Source organism: Melospiza georgiana, chromosome 4 (assembly GCF_028018845.1).
Source record: "Melospiza georgiana isolate bMelGeo1 chromosome 4, bMelGeo1.pri, whole genome shotgun sequence".
Taxonomy (NCBI): Eukaryota; Metazoa; Chordata; class Aves; order Passeriformes; family Passerellidae; genus Melospiza; species Melospiza georgiana.
In genome coordinates, this window is record NC_080433.1 from 60,563,283 (window position 1) to 60,584,571 (window position 21,289).

The following is a 21,289-nucleotide window of genomic DNA, read 5'->3' on the forward strand; positions in this document are numbered from 1 at the left end:
GAAACTAGATTTGCTACCACAGTGAGTCCTAGTAAGGTCAGCAGCATCCTGCCCTTCCCAACTCATTGTTAATCTTATTTATCCATATCTGATGTACTCATCTGCTATTATCTCACATGATACTCAGACAGTTTTTTGACCCTATCAGATTCCAGTACCAGTGGCATCCTATGATCCTAAGTGTTTCTGACAGTAAAAAGTTCTAAATTATGAGCTGCCTATAAGAACTCATAACTTGCAAAAAAATGCAAGACGTGCACAATTTAAACTATTTTTAAAAGTTTTTTTTTCTCTAAGGGTAGTTGTAGACTTGAGAGGAGGAATTTTAAAAACTTGAGTGAGGAGCATAGCACCAGTATATTTAAGGGGGACGTTTAGTTCCATTGTGCTTAATGCCTCAAAAAACATCAAAACTTATCAGCCTGAAAGTGCACCATTTTGAAGCTTCTGTTTTAATGATAAATAATGATTTGAGAATGCAAATTTTGTACTCAGTGAAAGAATAGAGAGGTGTCAGCTTTCTTGAAGAAAACATTTAAAACAGTCTGAGCTGAATATTAAGTCAAGAGAGTTTTGCATAGATTGATGTCTTAGCAACTTCAAAAGATAGCAGAAGAAGATTAATTTTGTAAACGGCTGATTCCACAATAATGATTCTCTAGGGCTTTAAAATTCTTTGTGAAAAATCTCATTCTTCTGGGTTTCTCTAAATGTTGTGTATAGATGCTATCTTCTCAGAAAAAAAATATTACAATGTGATAGAATGATCATTAATTTTTATTTTAGTTGACACCTTATTTTGAATTAGCCCGCTAGCTTCTGTTCTTTTATTCTCATTCTCTGGTATTATTCTGCCATTTCAGGATGAATTTTTTTGATATTCCCTTTTTAAATGGGGTTAATGCTGCAGTGTGTCTCTGTGTGTTCAGCCAAAATTAATCTTTCCTCAAAGGCATTAAATTAACATATCTAAAAAACAAATAACAGCAAGGCTTTCTCGTCCACTCAGACTATGAAATTAGTTCCGGAAGAATAAAGCAAAACATTGTAAAATGGGGTTAGGTGAGAATATTTTCCTTCTTTCAAGTCCAGGTAATGTTATAGGATCATGTCAACACCGAGGTGGGCAGAGAACTATGGAAATCACCAAGTTCAACCCCTCTTCTTAGGGCAGGCTCAGCTATAGGAGGCTGCCTGTGTCCAGCCAGGTTTTGAGTGTCTCCAAGGATGGAGATTCCACAACTTTTTTTAAGCAGCCTGTTCCAGTGTTATGTTGGATTTGTCATAAAATCTGAGAAAGCAACATAGTCGCTGTACTTTGTCCAGAGGAGACCAAAGAAAAGGTTGCACACTCAGAATATATTTCAAGTCTTTTCTTCACCAGGAGAGAGAAGCGATGTTGCAGTGATCTCCTGAAGAAGCAGACAACATTTACCTAAGCACTCATGGCAGAGTGGAGTCAGTGCTTCCACCTATTATCTGCTTCATTCTCTATTATCCCTGCTTGTATAAAAAAAAGTCAAATTTTCAAGTATCTCTATTACTCCCCAGGAAAAATAGCCCACCAAAGCAAATAAAATGTCTCTTTTCAAGTACGTGAGTAGAGGTCAAGTGCTGCCCTTACCTTTATAAGTTTAAAACTCATATTTTATATCTGTAAATACATTTTGTTACAGAGTTACATATATCCCTAAAAGTTCTAAATTGTGTAAATGTAAATATAAATACAAATATATGACTAAAGGTGGGCAAAAAACAGCTACTCTACACTGCCTATAAAGAGAGAGCTTGGGAGGAGAGAGAAACACACACAAAAGAGGTGGAGGGAAAGAGCTTTATTCCCATCCAAGAAATAGCACTGTATCCATGCTGTAATTCTTTGCCTGGAAGGAAGTACAAAGATAAATCTTTTTCTTAAAATCAAAACAAAACCACCTTTGAAATACTTCCATCCACTGCAAATGTACGCTCAAGTCCTGTTCCTGTTAACTGATGAGCACTTATGTTGAATTCAACAGAACACTTCTCATGAAGCAGTCAGCACCTGCCAGGGTAAAAACTCTTATAAAACACCTGCTTGTTTTGTAGACAGAATAATGAAGTTAAATAGAATGAGAACACTAGAGTAATGTGATGGGAGAACATATTGAATCATGTCACAATTACCCTATTGTGCAGATCACCATTTATAAATCTAATTAACAGGAAAACTCTTCTCTTTACAAAACTTTAAATATGAAATACCAGTTTTGCATAAATATCTCATTTTGATAGGAAAAATCTCTCAAATATGGCAACTTATTAAAATAAGAACATCTTAAATGGTAATATTCACTTTTTGCCTGGGAAAAAGAAAGATTAACAGAATCATGAAACTTTTAAAAGTTGATCAAATAATATATTCATTGACCAAAGAAACAGATGGGCTGGTTATGGTCTACTAAAAGTAACCATCAAGAACCCAAGGTACTAAGTATTGCCATATCTCACAACACTGCTTTTCTATTTCCTTTTGAAAACACTTTAGATACACACAGCTGTACTAGTTACATGTTAGAAGTTTCTTTTCCTACTAAATTAAATTAATTTTTAAATGCTGATTATAAATGAAAATTAATTGAGTCTAGAAACCATTCTTTTCTAGCTCTCCTCTGAAAAACAGAGGCAACAGTAAAACAGGAATCTACTCAGCAGTAACTCACATCTTGTGTAAATAAATTTCTTTTTTTCTATTACCAATCAAGTTCTCTCCAATTTAAAATCATTATGAACTATGAGATTTTCTGCATTTAGCATACAAGTGAAAGACAGAAACAAATGTCTTATCAATCACATCATTTCAATATGCACTGATGGTTATGATAACCCTTCAGTCATGAAAGTGTCAAGGGAATATTACACAGATGAATCCCTCAGGGAAGCAAATCTTCATAATTTGTAAATTAAAATAAACTAAGTAAACAAAAATAAATACTGTTTCAAAGGGATTTCTTTTAATGGAAAGCAAATCAGTTTCTTCAATAAACAGAAAAATGTGGGTTTTCTCACCCTTGCAAATACCCTCCATAAGGGGTTTTCTCACCCTTGCAAATACCCTCCATAAGAGGTCCTTCAGAGCAGAGATCCCCCTTTGTGAGGTGAAAACCACTAAGTTGAATGTGTCAGCATATTAACTGGACTTGAATCTACTCAGTACCACATGAATGAAGACAGATATACTGAACAGAGGTGAGAAGTTTTAATATGCATAAGGGTAGGATCACGTTAAGAAATTAATATTGAAGAAAAGGAAAAAACTGCCTGTCTCAAAAATGCTAGTTAGTTCTTTATTTTTTTTCTTTTACTGTGAATTTGATTATATATTGCAATTGACTACTCAGAGAGAATTCTGGAGGATTTTCCACCCCTGCAGCTACTTAAAACCTGGATGGGCATGGTCCTAAAGAACCTGATTATGCTGATCCTGAACCAGGCAGAGGGTTAGAGTAGGTGGAGATCTTTGACAGCTTCAGATGGGCTGTGCTCCTATGATGGCTAGGGTAGAAAAATGGTATCTGGAATGGCTAAGAAAGCCAAGGATTTCCTTTCATTTATCAGCTAATTTTTAATATAAGACATTATTACTGATTGAGGCTAGGATGCACATCAAAACTGATCACACAGCATTACTGTTTACTCCCAGCACAGGAAGTCTTGTAACCTATGTAAAATATTCACCTCTGTCAGACACAGCAGTAGTGCTGCCCTGAAGAACAGGAATTGTGGATTGATAAGAAAAGGCAAAGTGTTTAAGACCATCTTCTTCTTATGCCTCTGAATGCAAGACTAAGAAAATAAAATGTCTGGGCATACAACACACCCAAAAAATTGGTACACTGATACATAATGTGGACTAGCCTAGTATGGGGAATATTTAATATATCCCATGAGGCAGGAAGCTAACTTCAAATAAATGTTTCTTTTTCTTCATACTTTTTTCCCCCTCTCTTTCAGTAAATCATTGTTTCAAAATCAAATACATTTTCCTTAGTCTAGAATGCCTCCATCTCTGTTTATTGCCGTACTTAGAGTCAGCAACATAAATTTTTACAGGTATTGATGAAATACAATTATCTAGGGAGTGGAAGCTTTCATATAAAAATGTACAGCTTATCTTATTATGCTAAACTTTCATGATCACCAAATGAAAATAGATCACTTTATGCTTTAACAACACAGACCCAGAAAAACATCTACTGGAAATGTAGGTAATTATCACTGCAAATCTTACAATATGCTTCCTACCTTTTCCATCATCACAATGTTTCCCATTTTCCAGCAACATTCTGTGTTCCAGGTGTTCTTTAAAATCACTAAAGACTCATTTAGACTTTTAACTTTATATTCCTGGAGGCAGGGATTCCCTTTTCATAAAAATTGCATAGAAAGAAAAAACTGTGAACTATAATCAACATTTGTATCCACCAAGTGGTCTGGTGTATTACCTAAAGCAAAAACAGCTTCCACTCAGAAGTTAAATTCAAAATGACCTTGTGCTTTTTTTAAAACTGCTTGCAGCTGAGGTCATTGGAATGAATTGTGATAGAGAGTGCTTCTCTCTGCATAGTCAGAAGGCATGTGTAGTACATGAATTACCACCAAGTAAGGAAAAAATCCCAGCCAAAACAGGGCAAAGTACATCATTCCATTTCTCTGTAAAATAACGGCAAATATTGCCTATAATAATTATTACTTCTAATGAAACAATTTAGGGTTTTGGCAACTTTATTTCACCACAAAGTACATGCTACACATTTCAAATCTATATTCATCAATCCTGTTTGTTATTGGCCTCTACTGTTAACAGCATAAGCATCTGTAACTACATTTCCCCAGCAGGCAGATCCCAGCTCCACAGAATATTATGTAGTGTTGTTTAAAAATACATAGTTGTTGAGTTAAATGAGTTAAAGCTCATTAAATCACCGAGTCAAAAACAATGAAATAATGAAATGGAAAAGAGGTTGGAACTGCTAGTGAGTGTTTTAATTGAAATTTAAATATGTAAATCAAAAGCAATTTCACAATTTACTTATGTAGGAGATTATTAATTAATTTTATAAGGAGATTTTGAAAAGGGTATTTTTTAAATTCTTTTTCTTGCAAACACATAAGCAACCACTGTCAAATTATTTTTACTCTGTCACTAAGATTGTACGAGTCCTCAATTTGTTTCCATAATAGCAGCTTTTCACTGGAATATTTTGATCAACAGATTCATATTTTTAACATCTGCCTCTTTTGGGAGCAGCTTAATGTTAGGATGAAAAAATGTTAAGATGAAAAATACACTGGAGGTTTCAGAGCAGGTGGAAAAACTCACAGTTCTGATTAAATGAGAACTGCTTCTAATCCTGTTTTCCACTGTGCCCTAAAGTATCCTATATAAAGAATAAAACCCCACTTGTCACTTATGGAACATTTGAAGAAGAGAGGGGCAAATAAAGAGTACGTGCAACTTACCATTAAAATTTACTGCCCGGATATAGCTAAGCAGTTCTTTACCATCAGTCGTGCTCATCCTTGGACACAGACCAATATATCCAGGACAGAGATCTTTATGCATGTTGTGCAGGGCATAGGCCATGGAATACACTGCATCAATGACAAACTGAACTTTTCCTTCTTGTTCATAGGCTGAATCTCTCGCAATTCTTTCTAAGCCTGCGGAAGAAAGAGAAAAGAGTTTACTTCTACTGGCGTGTGCACAAGTGTGTACCTGCATGAGCACTTGCATGCAAAAATTCACACTGGAATGTAAATAATTACAGCTGGATTGACAGGTAAAGTCGGGGTTCCTCGATCCATCATCTAAATAAACAAGACAAGGGAAAATATGGCCATCTGGTTTTCCCTCTAATCATTGTACACTCTGCCAGGTATGTAAACAGTATGTTGATTTCTGGGCTAGGAAAAAGGACAGAGCATTTCATTACAAGAGAAATATATGTAGATATATGTATTTCTACAGTACAGTAGAAAAATTCTCTTTCCACATTATTGATTTTCATTCAAGAGCTGTTTATTGTCATTTATAGGACAGTTCTAGAGCAGCCTGCTGTTCTGTTTTAGATAAATTTAAGGCTATCTTGATTTTTATCCCTATTGTTTGATAAACATTATTTAAACATCTCAGGGAAAAAAGCAGAGTGCTTGCCAAGTGATGTGACCATCTGTCTCCATGGTGAAAACTGCTTATTCTACAACATTTTCCTGTATTTACTATTGAATAACACTTCACATGGAGAACCATGTACTCTTTGCTGTTTCCTACAGGGACATTTATCCTTTAGAGGGAGCACAGAGCAAATCAATACATCATATAATTTTTATTCTGCAGGATTGCCAAAATTCATCATCTATGTCCAAGTACAAGAGAAGTTTTATGTTAATAGATGATATTACTTAGTGGAATTGTTAAATAGCATGATCAGAAAAATTATTTTATAAATAAAGAATCAACATGAAATACCATGTCCTAAATAGAAATTCAGATGCTGATTTGATGGTCAAATCTTCATTTTCCAGGGAAAAAGTGATTGGTAAATCTTGGTGCAAAATTTGCCCTGCTGAAACATACTGTGAAATTCCTTTTGCTACAGTGAACTGAACAGACACCTAGGTTATCTACCAGGTTATCAACTCATTCAATTTGCAAATAATCCAATCATATTATCTAAGATTATATAGAAATGAGACAAAAGTTTATGCAAAATTTTAAAAATATTAACTCTCTATTTTCTTTTTTATTGTTTCTTTTTTATATCTAAGCACAGGATTTTATCAGTTCAAGGTATCAATTTTCCTGAGTCCAAATTTATAAAAGTACACTGTTTGTGCCTGAAAATATAGTGGACACAAGATCTTTCTTTAGACAAGGTATGCAAGCACATATGACAGGGGAAAAAAGGACAGGGAGCATACTCAGAAACCTTTCTTCTATTTGTCTGCTACACTTCAGTACCTCCATCTTGCACTACAGTAATAACATATGAACAAATCTGTAATCTGACAAGCAGTGTTGGTTTGCGCTTTAAACATCCCTAAGCACTGGAAGCAATAGATAGCCTTGAAAAATCATGGTGTGCTATTATTTCTCCTCAGGGATTAGTTAAAAAAAACACAAAATCACTTCTTCTTGAAAAGCTAAAAACCATTTGAAGAGGAAGGCAGAGATCATATTTGTGATTTGTGCAAGTAGTTTTACAGACACTTTTTAAGACATGCTCTGTAATGAATGACAATAATTAATGAATAATGCAACTGTACTGCAAATAAACAAACAGGAAAAATCTTTCCTTGAACATGCTGAAAATTACACAATTAGTTGCAGTGCATTGCCCAGACATAAAAGACGACATGAAGGATGGAAAACATGAAGCTTAATTAGTTTACAAATTTACTGACTTATTTCATTTGGGAACTACCTTCCAACAGCAAATGATGGGTAGAGCTCACGCTCTCCCCTTTAATTGCTCCTGCCTCGTTAAGGACTCTGGGACAAGAGAAGGACAGAGTTTACAGAACTGCTGCAGGCACCGAGCAGTCTAACCTGGATGCACTCCCAGAGCTTCCACATTCTCTAAACAGGATGGGCAGGACAGGAGGAGTTAAAAGGAGATTCATTTTTAGTGCCAAGATGAATATAAATCCCATCACATAAATGGATATAAGTATATGCTGAGGGGTGGGGAGCTGGTGAAAAACAGAGCAGAAATATTTTCTGTAATAAATTCTAAGTCATAAAACACTAAATGTTGCAAACACTTAAGAAAGTGTATTGCACTAAGTGATACAGATTTTAAAAGGGGGAAAAAAAAGTTTTATTCTTCCCTATGTTATACTGTAGTTAAATACATATAAAACATTTTTGCACAAATTTCTTCCATGGCATGAGATTTTACCTTCACTCTTCACAGATATGCTACTATAAATTAATTTATTGCATAAATTATAGAGGAAAAACCTAATTTATTGGGACTGAATGTGTTTCTATACATACAAAGGGGTAAGGACCATCACAGAATTACAATATTTAAATCAGTTAAACACAGAAGGCAATAGAAAAGAGGAGTCTGTGCACTTTGCCACACTAAAAATCACAGCAAAAAAAGCACTTTCTTCTTAACTTTTCTTTTCATTTTCTATTTCTGGAATTCTCAAACATCTAAACTAACAATTTATAAGGATGGAAAGAACTCATCAACTTAAATTACACTGCGCTGCTGTAAATAGATGTTCATGTATAGCAACAAAATGATGCATATTGTCTAAACCATAAATATGGTCAGCTCCTACAGATATAATATTACTTGATTGGAAGACATGATTATAATTTTTCTTCAGACTTGTATGCCAAGTAATAGTTGTTTATTTATAGCTTGACTCTCAGCTCTACAAGGCATGTTTCTACACACATTGGTGACTTGAAGGAACATAAAAATTCGTACCTCATAAAATAAATGTTTTAATGCTTCCTTAAGGATCACTTCCATTTCTCATCCTACAGTTTTTTCTCTGGAAAATTGCTTAAGCTGTGTCATTAGCAAAAAGAGTGAGAAGGTTCTCCCAGTTCTCAAACCTGCAGTCGGCAAACCCATGGTCTGACGGTGTGCCGGATGATAACTGGGAGAAACAGATGAGACCTGGGCTTGCCAGTTCCTGACCATCTTTTCCTGATCTCCAAGACAACAGAAATCCAGGGAAATGTGCCATGGTGTTTTCCAGCAGGTGTCCCAATCCAGCTGTTGAAAAGTGCAAACCTGACATCAGCAGGATGTCAAGATTTTCTCCAACCAATGAAGAAAGTATGTAGACATAAGTACTAATGCTATCATCTTGGCTTGAGAAGATCTAGGAAAGCAATGACACTAGCCCAGGAAATGCCAGCTGTTCCTGGATGAATCCACTGGAAACCTCTTTTGGGAACACTAAAGCAAGCCAGAGGAATGATCCCACAAAGCCTGTAAATGTGGAAGAGCTGCTACAGTACTCTTGCAGCTCCTGAGCAAGAGTGACAAGCTGGACTGTTGCTGGAGGTGTTGCCTCCATAACTGCACTTCATTTCCCCTTTTTCATCCTGCATTTCTTATGCTACAGGAATAAATGTGAATCCTGCTCAGGATGGTGTAACTCAGCTATTGCAGGGAAAGATAAGGAACACAATAGTAGGATTAAGTGGACAGGGATGACTGGGGCTACTAGTCTGAGGGCAAAGAAGGTGAAGCAGGTGGTATTGTAAATCCCATGGGCGTGAATTGGGAATCAAGAGATTTCAGGGAGCATAATCAAGATAAATTGGGCCTTTACAACAATAAATTAAATGTATCTTCATTGAAAATTCAAGATCATGCAGTAAGTAAATAAAGATTAATGTAAGATAGCTGAGGTAATGAATTCATACATGGGTGATGATATCACCTATGAGAGAGGAATAAGTAACTTAAACAATCAAAACTTAAGTTGCTGATCTCACCAGAAGGGCAATAACCTGGTAGGTGATAAATGTTGCATAATTCATCCAAGTTTTAGAAAACTTATTGTTAATGACAATCTTAAAGCTCTTGAAATAATTTCTGCACACATATAAGTCCCTGACAAAGGAAAACTTCAGAGCAAAGTTCCTAGTAATTTTTCTCTTAAGAAAATAAAAAATTCTAAATAAAGCAAATGGATATACCTGTCTGGTAACTTGTGACATAAAGGAAAAACAATACCTTTTATTTAACTACACCTTTTCTGAAAATCACTGGTTTCCTAACATTTCAGAGTAATCCCCTTCCTTCTGTCTCACAAATATGTTTCCATTTAGTATTATTGAAAGCAATTAATGTACATGCAGCCTACATTATCTCTCCTGATTATTTTGATATTTTTCAGATTCCATCCCATATATATCTAGTAAAAATCTTAATTTATGTTACTTGAAAACAAGAGACTGAAGTCAAGGATCTTGTATACTACAGCTGGTTAGAGCTTCATATTGGAACAATGTTGATCGTGCAGGGTTTGAGAAAAGTTTTGGGCACTGGAGAGCTTTGGGACACAGGGAAAGGCCTCCATAGTTTATAAGAGTAGAGACAGCTAGTATGAGGATGTAGTGTGAGTAGGAATAGTATCCTACTAAACAAAATATTAGACTGGCATGTCTTGTCCTTCATCCAGTGAGAACCATTTGCTGAGCAGTGACGAGGAGGGCCAAGAATCTCCTAACTGTGGATTTGTCACTGGCAAGGAAAGATTTTTATCTAGAGCCTGTATTCCCCCTTCCTGTCCACAATCCCACCAACTCTTCTGTGATCTTGTCCCTTCTCATAAGTGCTAGGGAACAAATCTTTTAGGGACTATGCTTTGAATAAGTGGAGAAATCTTCCAGGGATAATGGTGGGAGGACAAGTAATGTGGAAGAGGGGAGAAAAAACTGCAGTGGTCTTAGAATGTTTTCTCATGAACAGCTTTTATTCCATTTGCCTCTTTTTACTTGCCTTTTTTATATATGCTTGTGCAGAATTATTGCTTGGATCATCTCTGCAACAGCTGGGGTATTTTTCCAAACTTCTGTTTTTACAAGTCTGAATTTTGGGTATATAGTAATATATTTTATTTCATAGTTGCAATTCACATTTTTTTTACTTACTGCTAAATTATTTATCCCCATTACTTGGCTCGCAAAACAGTTTTACTTAAGCTGCATTTGGAAGCAAAGAAAGTCAAAGACAAATATTGTGTTCCATTGATTTTTTTCTGTGGGCCAATCCCAATTACAACTAAAACACAGTAATTTGTAGGTGGTCTCCCACTCTTCAGCTCAGGCATGATGCTCTATTTTTCAGAATTGGTTAGAACTCCCCACCTTTGCAGCAAGAGTGTTTTCCACAGAAAGCTGGCATCTGTAACTAAGCCATTTCAGCAGGCTCAGCAGGAAGCACCAGGAGCATATGTTGCTCCTGTTGTAGTCTTCCCGATTATTCAGCTGTTTTCCTCACCCATTATGGAGTTTGATCTCTCTGAACAAATAATGCAGATCATCATCTTCTGTTACTGAAACTTTAGGGCATGATATACGTTTATGGTGGGGGAGTTGAGTTTTCTAATAGCTGTGTGGTAACTGTGATGCATGAGTTAGTTTGCAGAGAGCATCACAAAACCTGAGGCTTCTCTGTAATAGTGTGGTGTCAGTTTAGGAAGCAATTCAGAGAGCAAGCCAAGGATTATATCAATTTTCTCAGCCATTCCAAAAAGAAAATTGAGAATGTAGAAGCAGGGACAGTGAAATGAAGCAGTTCAACTGTCTGCTGTTCTCCAGAAACTGATGGATGGGGATTTGTGATTTAGTGAATTGTCTCTTGATGCAATTTTTTGGGGGTTGTGCCTCTTTAGACTGACTCACAACAACCCCAAAAATACAAAATAAAAAAACCCTATAAGATAGCAAGACCAATTAGGAAAAGTCTGAGAAAAAACCTTTTCAATCCCTACAATTATACAGATATATTAAAAAAATTCCTATTCAAAACTAGACTGAAACTTCACATATTTTAAACATTTTTTAAATACAAAATAGCAAAACAAATATTTCACATAAAATTAATATGCTCCAATACTTTTCACTTTAACATCATCATAAATGAAAAACTGACTTTTCTTTTTGCTTCATTCTGTAACTGAAGCATCTAAAAAAATCTTGGCCTGCCCACAAACATTTTTCAATGGAAATATCAAAATCTTTTTCCTGATTTTCACAGTAAATCAGACACGTTTCAGAAAAACACTTCTAGGAAATGCACAGTAATATATACCAAAGTGGAATTAAAACATTATCATAGTTGTATTGGTGTTTTGCTCCTATTACTATATGTGACATTTAATAGTGTTTTCTCTTAGGAAAGCAAACTAAGGTTGCATTGCTAAAATAAGATTCTGTATTTTCTCATTTATGTATTTTGAGAGTCTCTAACAGCAGTTTGAATGTTATTATCAAAGCGCAAAAATTTCCTTTTCCTAATTAGTGCCTTAGTATTGCTTAACTATAGCTCCTTGAAACAATCTCCATAGTTGGGGCACACAGGCACTCAGAATTCTCATACATTTAAAAAACAAGTCTGCTACATCTAACAGGGACAGTGTTGTGTAAATTACCTTGCTGAGCCAAGATTTGCTATGACAATGTTTAGCTGAACACTAATGTCTGTATTAAAATAAGAAGGATACACCTTAGGATATGTTGTCTCCTTAGCCAACTACACCAAGAACCACATCATGCATTTAAAAGAAAATTTGTATAAAAGAGTACAGTGGAATAAGCAATATTCCCTTCAGGCACATGACTAGTCAGTGTCTATGGAATTGCCCATGTTGGAACATATATTTAGTATGAACAGAACTTGATACAGGGTATATATTTTGAAAAGTTGTATTTCCTTGTTATTGTGGCTTGGAAACTACAAAAGTAGAGATCTGGTTCGCTGGTTCACTTTCTGACCACCATGTGTCTGATAGCCTGAGAGCAGAAAATACCTGCAGAAAAATACACTTTGGAAGTTTAAATAAAAGGGGGAGAGACTATTTCATTACTAAGCAAGGAAGCAGAGCAATAAATAAATCTGACACCACAATGGTTTTCATTAGATTTTGTTCAGCTTTCAATCCAGAGAGCAAACCACAACCAACTTTTGCAAACATTTCTACATAATATTTCCATGTACTCTGAGGGTTCCCTAAATATTTACATGGTCATTTAAATATCACTCACTCCCCTCCTGCATCTTCTATTTTTATTTTAGGAAAGACACTGAAATCAGAAATGTATCAGTTTTGCTAGACTCTTATACTTCTGCAGATTTTGTACCATATATCATTGAGAGGTAGTCCTGATCCATTGTCTCTTTCATTCCTCTGTACTTCTAGTTTTAGTACATATTAATGTTAGGCAGTTTCTATCTTATTAGAGTATCACACTTTTTAAAACCCTCTAATCATGTCTATTTTTCTTTACTTGTAACAGTAAAAATTGAATGCACAAGATCAAGTTGTCACATTTAAGATTTTATTGTAGATATATCAATACATAACAATACATAAAATTATGATTTAAATCTAAAATTATGAGTTTTACCATTAACATTCCTTAAATTCTAAGCAAAAATAAGGAATTTCAACCTCAAAATTTGTCAGCTTGGTTTTTGAATATGAAATGTGGTTTAACTGATTTTTCAAATCAAAACAGTACAGGAAAAATGTTTTAATAAAAAGAGATGCATTTTTCATAATGAACCCGTGTCAAAAGTTTTAGTTTTGTTATTTCTGAACAAAATAACATGAAGGTAAAGAAAAAACTTTCTTAGTGTTTGCTAACATGAAGATCTAAGGACTACTTTACTGAAAACATTTTAAATGTTGGTCAAACTTTAGGTGCTTTATTTATCCCTCAGAATAATGTCAGTATTAGTGTTAGCATGAACAGGCAACCAAATATTTTGCTGAATTTCTCAAGTTTGAAACAAATTATATCTCGAGGTAAGTGTGTAGACAGGATCTACATTTTCCAACACAAATTACCCGTGGGCATTTCTAACCATGGAAGAAATTGCTAGTGTTCACTAGTCCAGGCACAAAGGTTAAAATAACTGGTACCATTTTAAAACCTCACAGGCCGCAAGCAATTCTATGCAGACTTCAGAGCATAACTCCAAAGCCTACAGCAAAGGCTATCAACAAGAGTAAAGATTCAGTACAAGTAACTGAATTTATTCATTTTCTGCTAGCATTTAAACTCAGAGGACCTTCAACGCATACAGCACTACATATAAAAATCCTTTCTTCTGCTTATTGACCATGAGAGCTTTCAAATTTAAGGTTCAGACAATCAACTGTAGGGACTTCTGTCCTCAGGAGTATTATTTTTATTTATAAACTTGATTGACATCATGCTTAAGAAAGGACTTCTTGCAATTAGAAAGCTCTTTTTGGAAGTATATACAGAAAAATAAGTATCCAAGCACATCACTTTCTGAAGCATTTGTGGCCACTATTTTTTGAGTCTGTTTGGAGACTAAAAGAGTAAAGCTGCATCAAGACTTCACCAAAAATATTGCAACATCTAAACTAATCACATTAACTACTACTAAACAGAGGTTCAAGTAACTTTCTTATTTTGATGAGAAGCTCCAAAAGAGCAGAACAATGCAGGCTGCAAACTATTTGTAGTCAGCTATTTATCAAAGTAGCAGATTGAGATGTTTATGTTCCCTTTTCATCAGCTATAGATACTGTAGAAGTTCAAGGCTTCTTCAGTTGGAGCTCCTTCCATGGAAGGAGCTTTATGTAAAAGTCCCTTTTCTGATATCAGAGTGCTGGGCTGAATTACCATGAAGATAATGTGGGCTCGATGCCTGCTCTGGCTTGGCTTGAAGTCTACAAGCTAAGGGACAGCAACATCCTAACAGGGCCATTTCTGCAATGAATATTTGATAGCTTTTTGATGCAGAGAATTTAAATATAGATTTGGAATGTACTGTGAATTCCCACTCAGACTAAGTGTTTTGATGCCATGATTCACATGAAGTACTGAGTAACTTTGGTTGCTCCTGGAAGGGAGCACTCATCAGCTCTGTGTATTTGCAGTTGGTTGCTGAGGTAGGATGCATCTCATGCAGCTTTAGCAATGTAACAATATAATTGTCAAACCTAAAGAAAAGTTTTTTATTTCAAAGAAAACATTTACCCTCTCCAAAAACAAGCATTTAGGAAAACAAGTTGAAGTGCTTCCCTGAACAGACTTTCTTGTGTACCTAGCTTAAACTGCATGGTTAATGAGTAGAGAACTAGTGCTGGGCAAGATAAATATTTATGCTAGTTTAAAACAGCCTCTCACAAACTACCTGCTGTTTAGTCAGCTGCTGTGAGAATAAGAAAAAATTAAGTTGTTCTATTTTCTTACAATTGTTGCAAGGACTGACAATAGCTATGTCACACTTGAATTAATTCACAAGGCTCCATGTTGCTGCTAAGGAGACAAGTATGTTAAAAAAAAATTCAAAACAAATGTAATAAAACCAATTTTAAATGAAAATAAATGTAATAATAAATCTTAAAATAATTAAACTCTAAGTTGCTGCTGGGTTTCACAGTATCAAAATTCCAAGATGAAATTTTTAGAGCTAGACAAGATAGAAGTATTCATGACAGAATTTGTATGTGAGAAAAGAGTGGGGTTTTTTCAGGAAGGAGTAGTGGGAGAATTTTTTCAACTGCAACCAAAAAAGGAAAGCAATGAAATCATACTTTTAACAGCAAAGGAACAGCTATGAATTTAGGCATGTAAAAGATACAATAGTAACATTTTTCAATATTAAGAGCTGAAGAAAATGTTGCATTACCTTTTGTATTTTCCCTATCCACTGTCTCTTCCTTCTGTGTCCAATTTTAATGAACCCACCACACTGCAAGAACTAGGGTATGATGAGGAAAAGAAATAGAAGATTTCACTTTGTGAAACCAGTAGGAAAAATGCTGCATGGTTATAGAAATTTAAACATTTTTTTGTTTCATATTTTTCTGTATGACAAGAGGTAAATTTGACAGTCAAAATGGAAAACATGGGTTCAAGAACTTTGGATTGCAATAGGCTCTAATTTTGTCATGTATTACTGTCACAGTAAGCCTATGTTATTTACTGGAGCTGGCGAAACCCATCTTCTACAAGATGTGTAGACAACCGCTGAAATTCATGATTTTCCACAGGTGAAAATCTGTAATTTCCTCACTAGTCTAATTAAAGGTGTTTTTTTCAGGACTTGATAAAAATAAAAGCACCATCAATTAGAACTAAGGAGCTAGTTAATGGACTGCTTGATGGCATGAACAGGACATGGACGATTGCCTTCTGGAAGGGGATTTCAGTCTAAAACTGGAAGACACTTTACCCAGTACTCTTTGCACAGCCTAGAAGACAGCTACTTCTTTAATCACAAACTAATTAGAACTGATTGGCTTCATTGCTAAAATTGCTAAATTAGGGACATTACAGGCGCCTGTTCCTTGAGCAGGTTGGCTGTACACACTCCATTGGCAGCACTCTTACAGCTGCACATATCCCATCCTCACCGGGGCAAAACAGTGACAGCAAACAACACAAAGGAAAGTCCCCTTATGGCAGTCCTGTCCCTTTTGGATAGAAAGAATCAATTTGCTCTGCTTCCTCCCCCTGTGTGAATCAGGACAGTTATCTACAAGTAGCTGAAGAGAGAGGAAAGAGGCTTGTCTGGAGAAGGTGTTCTGGAGTTGGAGGGAAATAGATACGCTGTAATGGCTTTTGCAGCAAATCTGAGCAATACCTTGGCTGAGACATGCTAAATTAGATGGTGCTGAACAAGATGGCTGTGACTAAGCAACAAACAACCCCCAGAAAAGGTCCCCGCTGTACACTATAGGCGTCTCATTTAAAAAGTATTCAAAAGTGTGTTTAGCCACATAAACACCTTAAAAATGCAATATCTACCAAAATATCTGAAGTATATATTTCAAAAAACTAAATCCAAAGCCATCTTGAGAATCTGGGGGACTTTATTGCTCTGCCAAGGGCCATCAAGAATTCATGGTGCAAACAAGTTTAATTCCTCACAGGGGATGAATCCAACAAATAAATCTGAGTCCACCAAATTCACCCTTGGCTTAGCACTTGATTGATACTCATCTTCTGCTTAAAAATGCTAGTGATTAAGCACTTTCTCATCAATCAAATCTCTCCTTTTTAGGTGCTAGTAAACTAATAATAATCATAGTAATAATAATAGTAATAATAATAATAATATTAATAATAATAATATGCAAAATACTGTTAAAGCACAGTCTTTCTCTTGATAGGAAGTACACACATTGCTGTATTTTGCATATCTAAATCAGCAAGTCCCCTAGTATGAACAGCTGTCAGCACAGTACGGCTTCAGTCTTGCAATTCAGATTACAATCTTTTAACAGTATTCTAAGGCTGTTGACAATATGTACCCCAAAAAAACAGATCTTCAATCAGGTGTGCATGTCACTGTAACACTGAGACAGTGAGAGCCTGCTTGGTTGTTTTCATGCACTTGAAAATCAGATGAGAAGGATGGGAATTTTTAGGTATTCTGCTACTCTAATTTAAAAAAAGACCACTCATAATAACCATTACATTGCCATAAGCTTATTTTAGGAACCGAAGGCTGGTCAACAGTCCTGAGCTTGAACAAAACTGAAATGTTTCCATCCATTTTTTTAAAATATATTTTTCAGTTATGGATTTACTTTTGAAGTAATCCAAGCTCCTCTGCAGAATGCCAAAATCTTGTGCGGTACATGTTCCAATTTACTAAGTGCAGTTTGAACTCATTTCACCAAGGCTATTTAATTTCTCCTTATTCTTATAACTTGTATCATAACCTTTAGTGTGCAGGCTGATGGGAAAATTCCCTGAATCGTTTAGGTGTTTCACCAGTAGATTAGATGTGCAAATGTGTTTTGAGCCCTTCTATATAAGAAATACATCAATAAACTGGAGGATGTTCAGCAAACAGCCATCAAGACATTCAGGGGGATGACACACATGCCCTGAGAGGAAAGGATGAAGGACAAGGCTTTGGCCAGCCTAGAGAAGAAATGGTGGGTCAAAGAGCAGATCCAAAGAGGGAGAGGAACCAATACTCTCCACAATGGTGTACAGTGCAGGACATTATGGGCATAATGTGAAACAGGAGCTTTAGACTGGTAAAAGCTTTTTTCTGATAAGGCAGCTCAGACCATAGAATGGGCTTCCCATAGAAGATATTCCATTTCTCCAGATCCTCAGAGATTTTCAAAATCTGAATGGCTGAAGTACTACCTCACCCAGATGCAACCTCAAGCTGACCCTGTATTGTGGCTTAAGCCTGGATGGAAATTAGCGTCCTGTTTTGAGCATGAGGTTGGACTAGAGACCTCCAGAAGTTCTTTCCAACCAGAAATATCCTATGATCCACTATTAAGATGCCCCTGCACCAAAAACGTCTTAGCTAATGCTACTGAACAATCTCAAGTGCCTATGTGCATATGCATATCTACAGGTGCATATGCTCCTGCAGATAAGCACGTGGAAATCCACAACAGAGTTCTAGAAACTTCTGTTGATTACTTTCTCAGTCCTTAGGTGATTAAGAACAGTTCAAAGCAGAAAGAAAACCAGGTGAATTAACATTTTAAAATTAATGTTATATTTCACCTCACCAGGTAAGGTACCTGCATATTTAAGGATGTGTTACATGGATAGGGGTACACTACACTGAGTTTTGCTAATTTGGATGCCTTTTATTGTGACTACCATATCACTTAGTGCAATAATCATATGACTGACTTTTATGTTCACTCACTCCCATGAGCCTGGAATTCTGTGACAGAGGAAAAAAAAGTTTACTGATGGAAAGTGGTGGTGAGAACTGTGGTCTCTTTTAAAATACATTTCAAACATTTTCATCAGTAGAGAGCTCACTCACTATCACCTCAGTGGATACCAAAGTTTCAAAGAACAGAGAGAAAAAAGCCCGAATGTACTTTGGTGAGATCCTTTTTAAGCCATCCTAATGATCTGCAAGTGACTTTTTTCATGGCTGAAAGTATTCACAACTCTTGGCACAGACATCTTCTGCCAGCCTAAATCACCTCAGTTCCAATGGAAGTCAATTGAGTAAGGGTGATTTATGGTCCCTCCAATTTTGTCTCAAAATCTGTGTAATGTGAAAACGTCAGAGAGGTAAAGATTTTTGGGTTTTTTTTAAGACAAATTGCACTATTTTCTGTTAGGGTACATTTATTGCTTCCTTACAGGAGAATGCTTCTGATGTTCTCTTAATTTAATCAAAGAGAAGTCACCTGAAGGGATAGAAGCTCCAACACAACCTAGATCATGTAGCTCAAGGAAGCTGTATTCAGCCTTTCATTTTAGCATTCTCCAGCCTCATGGGTACATGTACAGCTACACTAAGTTAATTAGTTAGTAATATATATTAGCTGATACATAATTCACAAGATGACCATAGTTTTAAGGAATGTAAACAATATATTGAAATTTATGTTTCCCAAAAGCCATGTTAAAACCTAAATGAGAGCTGATAACGGTCAAAAAGTGAAAAAGAAAGGGATGGGAGTGAAACACAGTAATACAGTGATTACCATTCAGGATAGAGAGAATCTTTTTATCTGACAGTAATCAGTATGTAATTATGGCCCCACAAAAAAGGCAACACCTAAACAAACAGATAGAAAGTGCTGTTGCACTTGCTCTGTGCTATAAATTTGTGCTTTATTCAGGCTTTTTGTATTCAGGCTTATATTGCCCTTATGGAATTGGAAATCTGTATTTCTTAGGCTGCAGCTCTCTTCATCAGTGACAGAAGCCAGAGGTAGTGCTGTGGTGAAGCCAGTTTACTAAAAAAAGCACCTTGGAGAGTGACAAATAAAATTAATTATTTATTTATTTTAAATAAGGCAAGACATGAGAACAAAGTCATTCCACCCTGTGCATGAGAAATGGTTCAATAAAAAACAAAAAATAAAAGATTTTTTTTTACAAAATTCAATTACAAACTTGTGTCACAGCTTCTTAAGAGGAAAAAGGCATCCAGCTATCTTCTATTATGATTTCAACCTCTTAATGCCTTGACTTTGAGAAAACCTTGTCAAACAAATAGGGACAAGAACTTTATAAGTAGTTCCTTCCAAGTAAAAGAACGTTTTCAGAATTCTATTCTCTCCATTGATTTATACAAATTATTTGCTAGGACATTGAAGGAAAACAAATGAAATCTTACTGTAATCCCAGTGATGCCATTCCACATCCATCAGTGGAAGATTTGGCCAATAATATTTGCAGAAAATAGTGACAGTTGAATGATTATTTGCTTCTTTCAAGTTAATAAACCTACTGATTTATTTTTATTATTGATATATTTATTAGTTGTCATCAGTATTTATTGTAAAAACAAAATCAAACAAAATGTACTCTACAGAGAGAGCATTAAAACTAGTTATTTTGGTGATTGGTAGAACAGGATGTAATCAGCTTTCTTAAACATTTTTCCACCATCGTAAATAAAATCATTCTTAGAAATGCAAACATATAAAGACAAAAATGGCACTATCATCTATGATAGACTGATTCCTTATCAAAAAGATGTAAATTAAATGTACATTATATATATGCACATAAGTTGAGTGAATCATATATAGTGATTATTTATTTACTTTTTCTCTTTTCTTGCCTGAGCGGAGTAGATTTTACTAAGCTTTCTTTAAGCTTCAGTGTATTTGAGCAATATCTTTACTATGCATTTTTTGTTTTATTTTATAAAACAGATTATCAAATTTACTAAGCTTTCTTTAAGCTTCAGTGTATTTGAGCAATATCTTTACTATGCATTTTTTGTTTTATTTTATAAAACAGATTAACAAATTTCTCACAAATCAAAAAATCAGCTTTGCCTGTGTAGTGGCAGAATCTGAACTGTATTTATTTTACATTATTTGAGGTTTCTGGAAATAATTGTTGAGATGTTACTTGACCATAAAAAATGAAAGTAAAGCTGGTAGTGATTAGAACGATGACAAGAATCATGAGTAAGGAAGAGCCAGCTCATACTCAAAATACATGTGTGTCAGCATGACATGGAAAATGTATGTGAGTGTCAGGCTGTGCATAAACTATACAAATGCCATTACAAAATGACTAAACAGGCCTGGCATTGCACTGAACAAGGTGCTTGCATTTAATCAGGGCAGGAGACCAGACATCAGTGACAGAATGCTTGCAGCTTTTGAAGAAAAATGTTTAAATAGTTGTGACATGTGACATGCCAGTGTGGAAAGCCAGTTCAAGACAACCAAGCAAAACCAAAATACTCTTTACTTTTGCCTGCTGTGTAGGCAAAAAGCAATTTTTGCTGCCCCAGAATGAGGCAATTTTACCACAGAAAGAATAGAAATATTCTCTGAAAATAGAAATAGAGCTCTGAAACACTAACCTTGTTCCTAACCCTGTCCTCAACAGATGAAAAGGATGGAAGCAACATTTGCTATAATCACAAATAACCTCACACATTTGTCAGCTGAAGCCACTCCAACTCTCAGCTTGGCTCTCGAGGCTGCTGGGCTGGGGAGGCATGGACAAGTCTCCAAACACTTGGCTTTGCCTAGCTCATATTTGGTGCTATGTTGCCCTTGTTTCCTTTAGAAAGTTTGCAGGCAG

At 35.6% G+C, this 21,289-nt stretch overlaps 1 protein-coding gene across 2 annotated transcripts in view; it reads right to left on the reverse strand.

The window, feature by feature from the left end:
• The window catches only part of GRM8 (glutamate metabotropic receptor 8), a 307,347-nt gene that overhangs the window by 115,111 nt on the left and 170,947 nt on the right, over nucleotides 1-21,289 (reverse strand). For both annotated transcript variants that reach the window (XM_058023672.1, XM_058023673.1), the window contains exon 6: nucleotides 5,503-5,703. In XM_058023672.1, coding sequence (XP_057879655.1) covers nucleotides 5,503-5,703 — 201 coding nt within the window. The remainder of the gene's footprint in view (nucleotides 1-5,502; nucleotides 5,704-21,289) is intronic.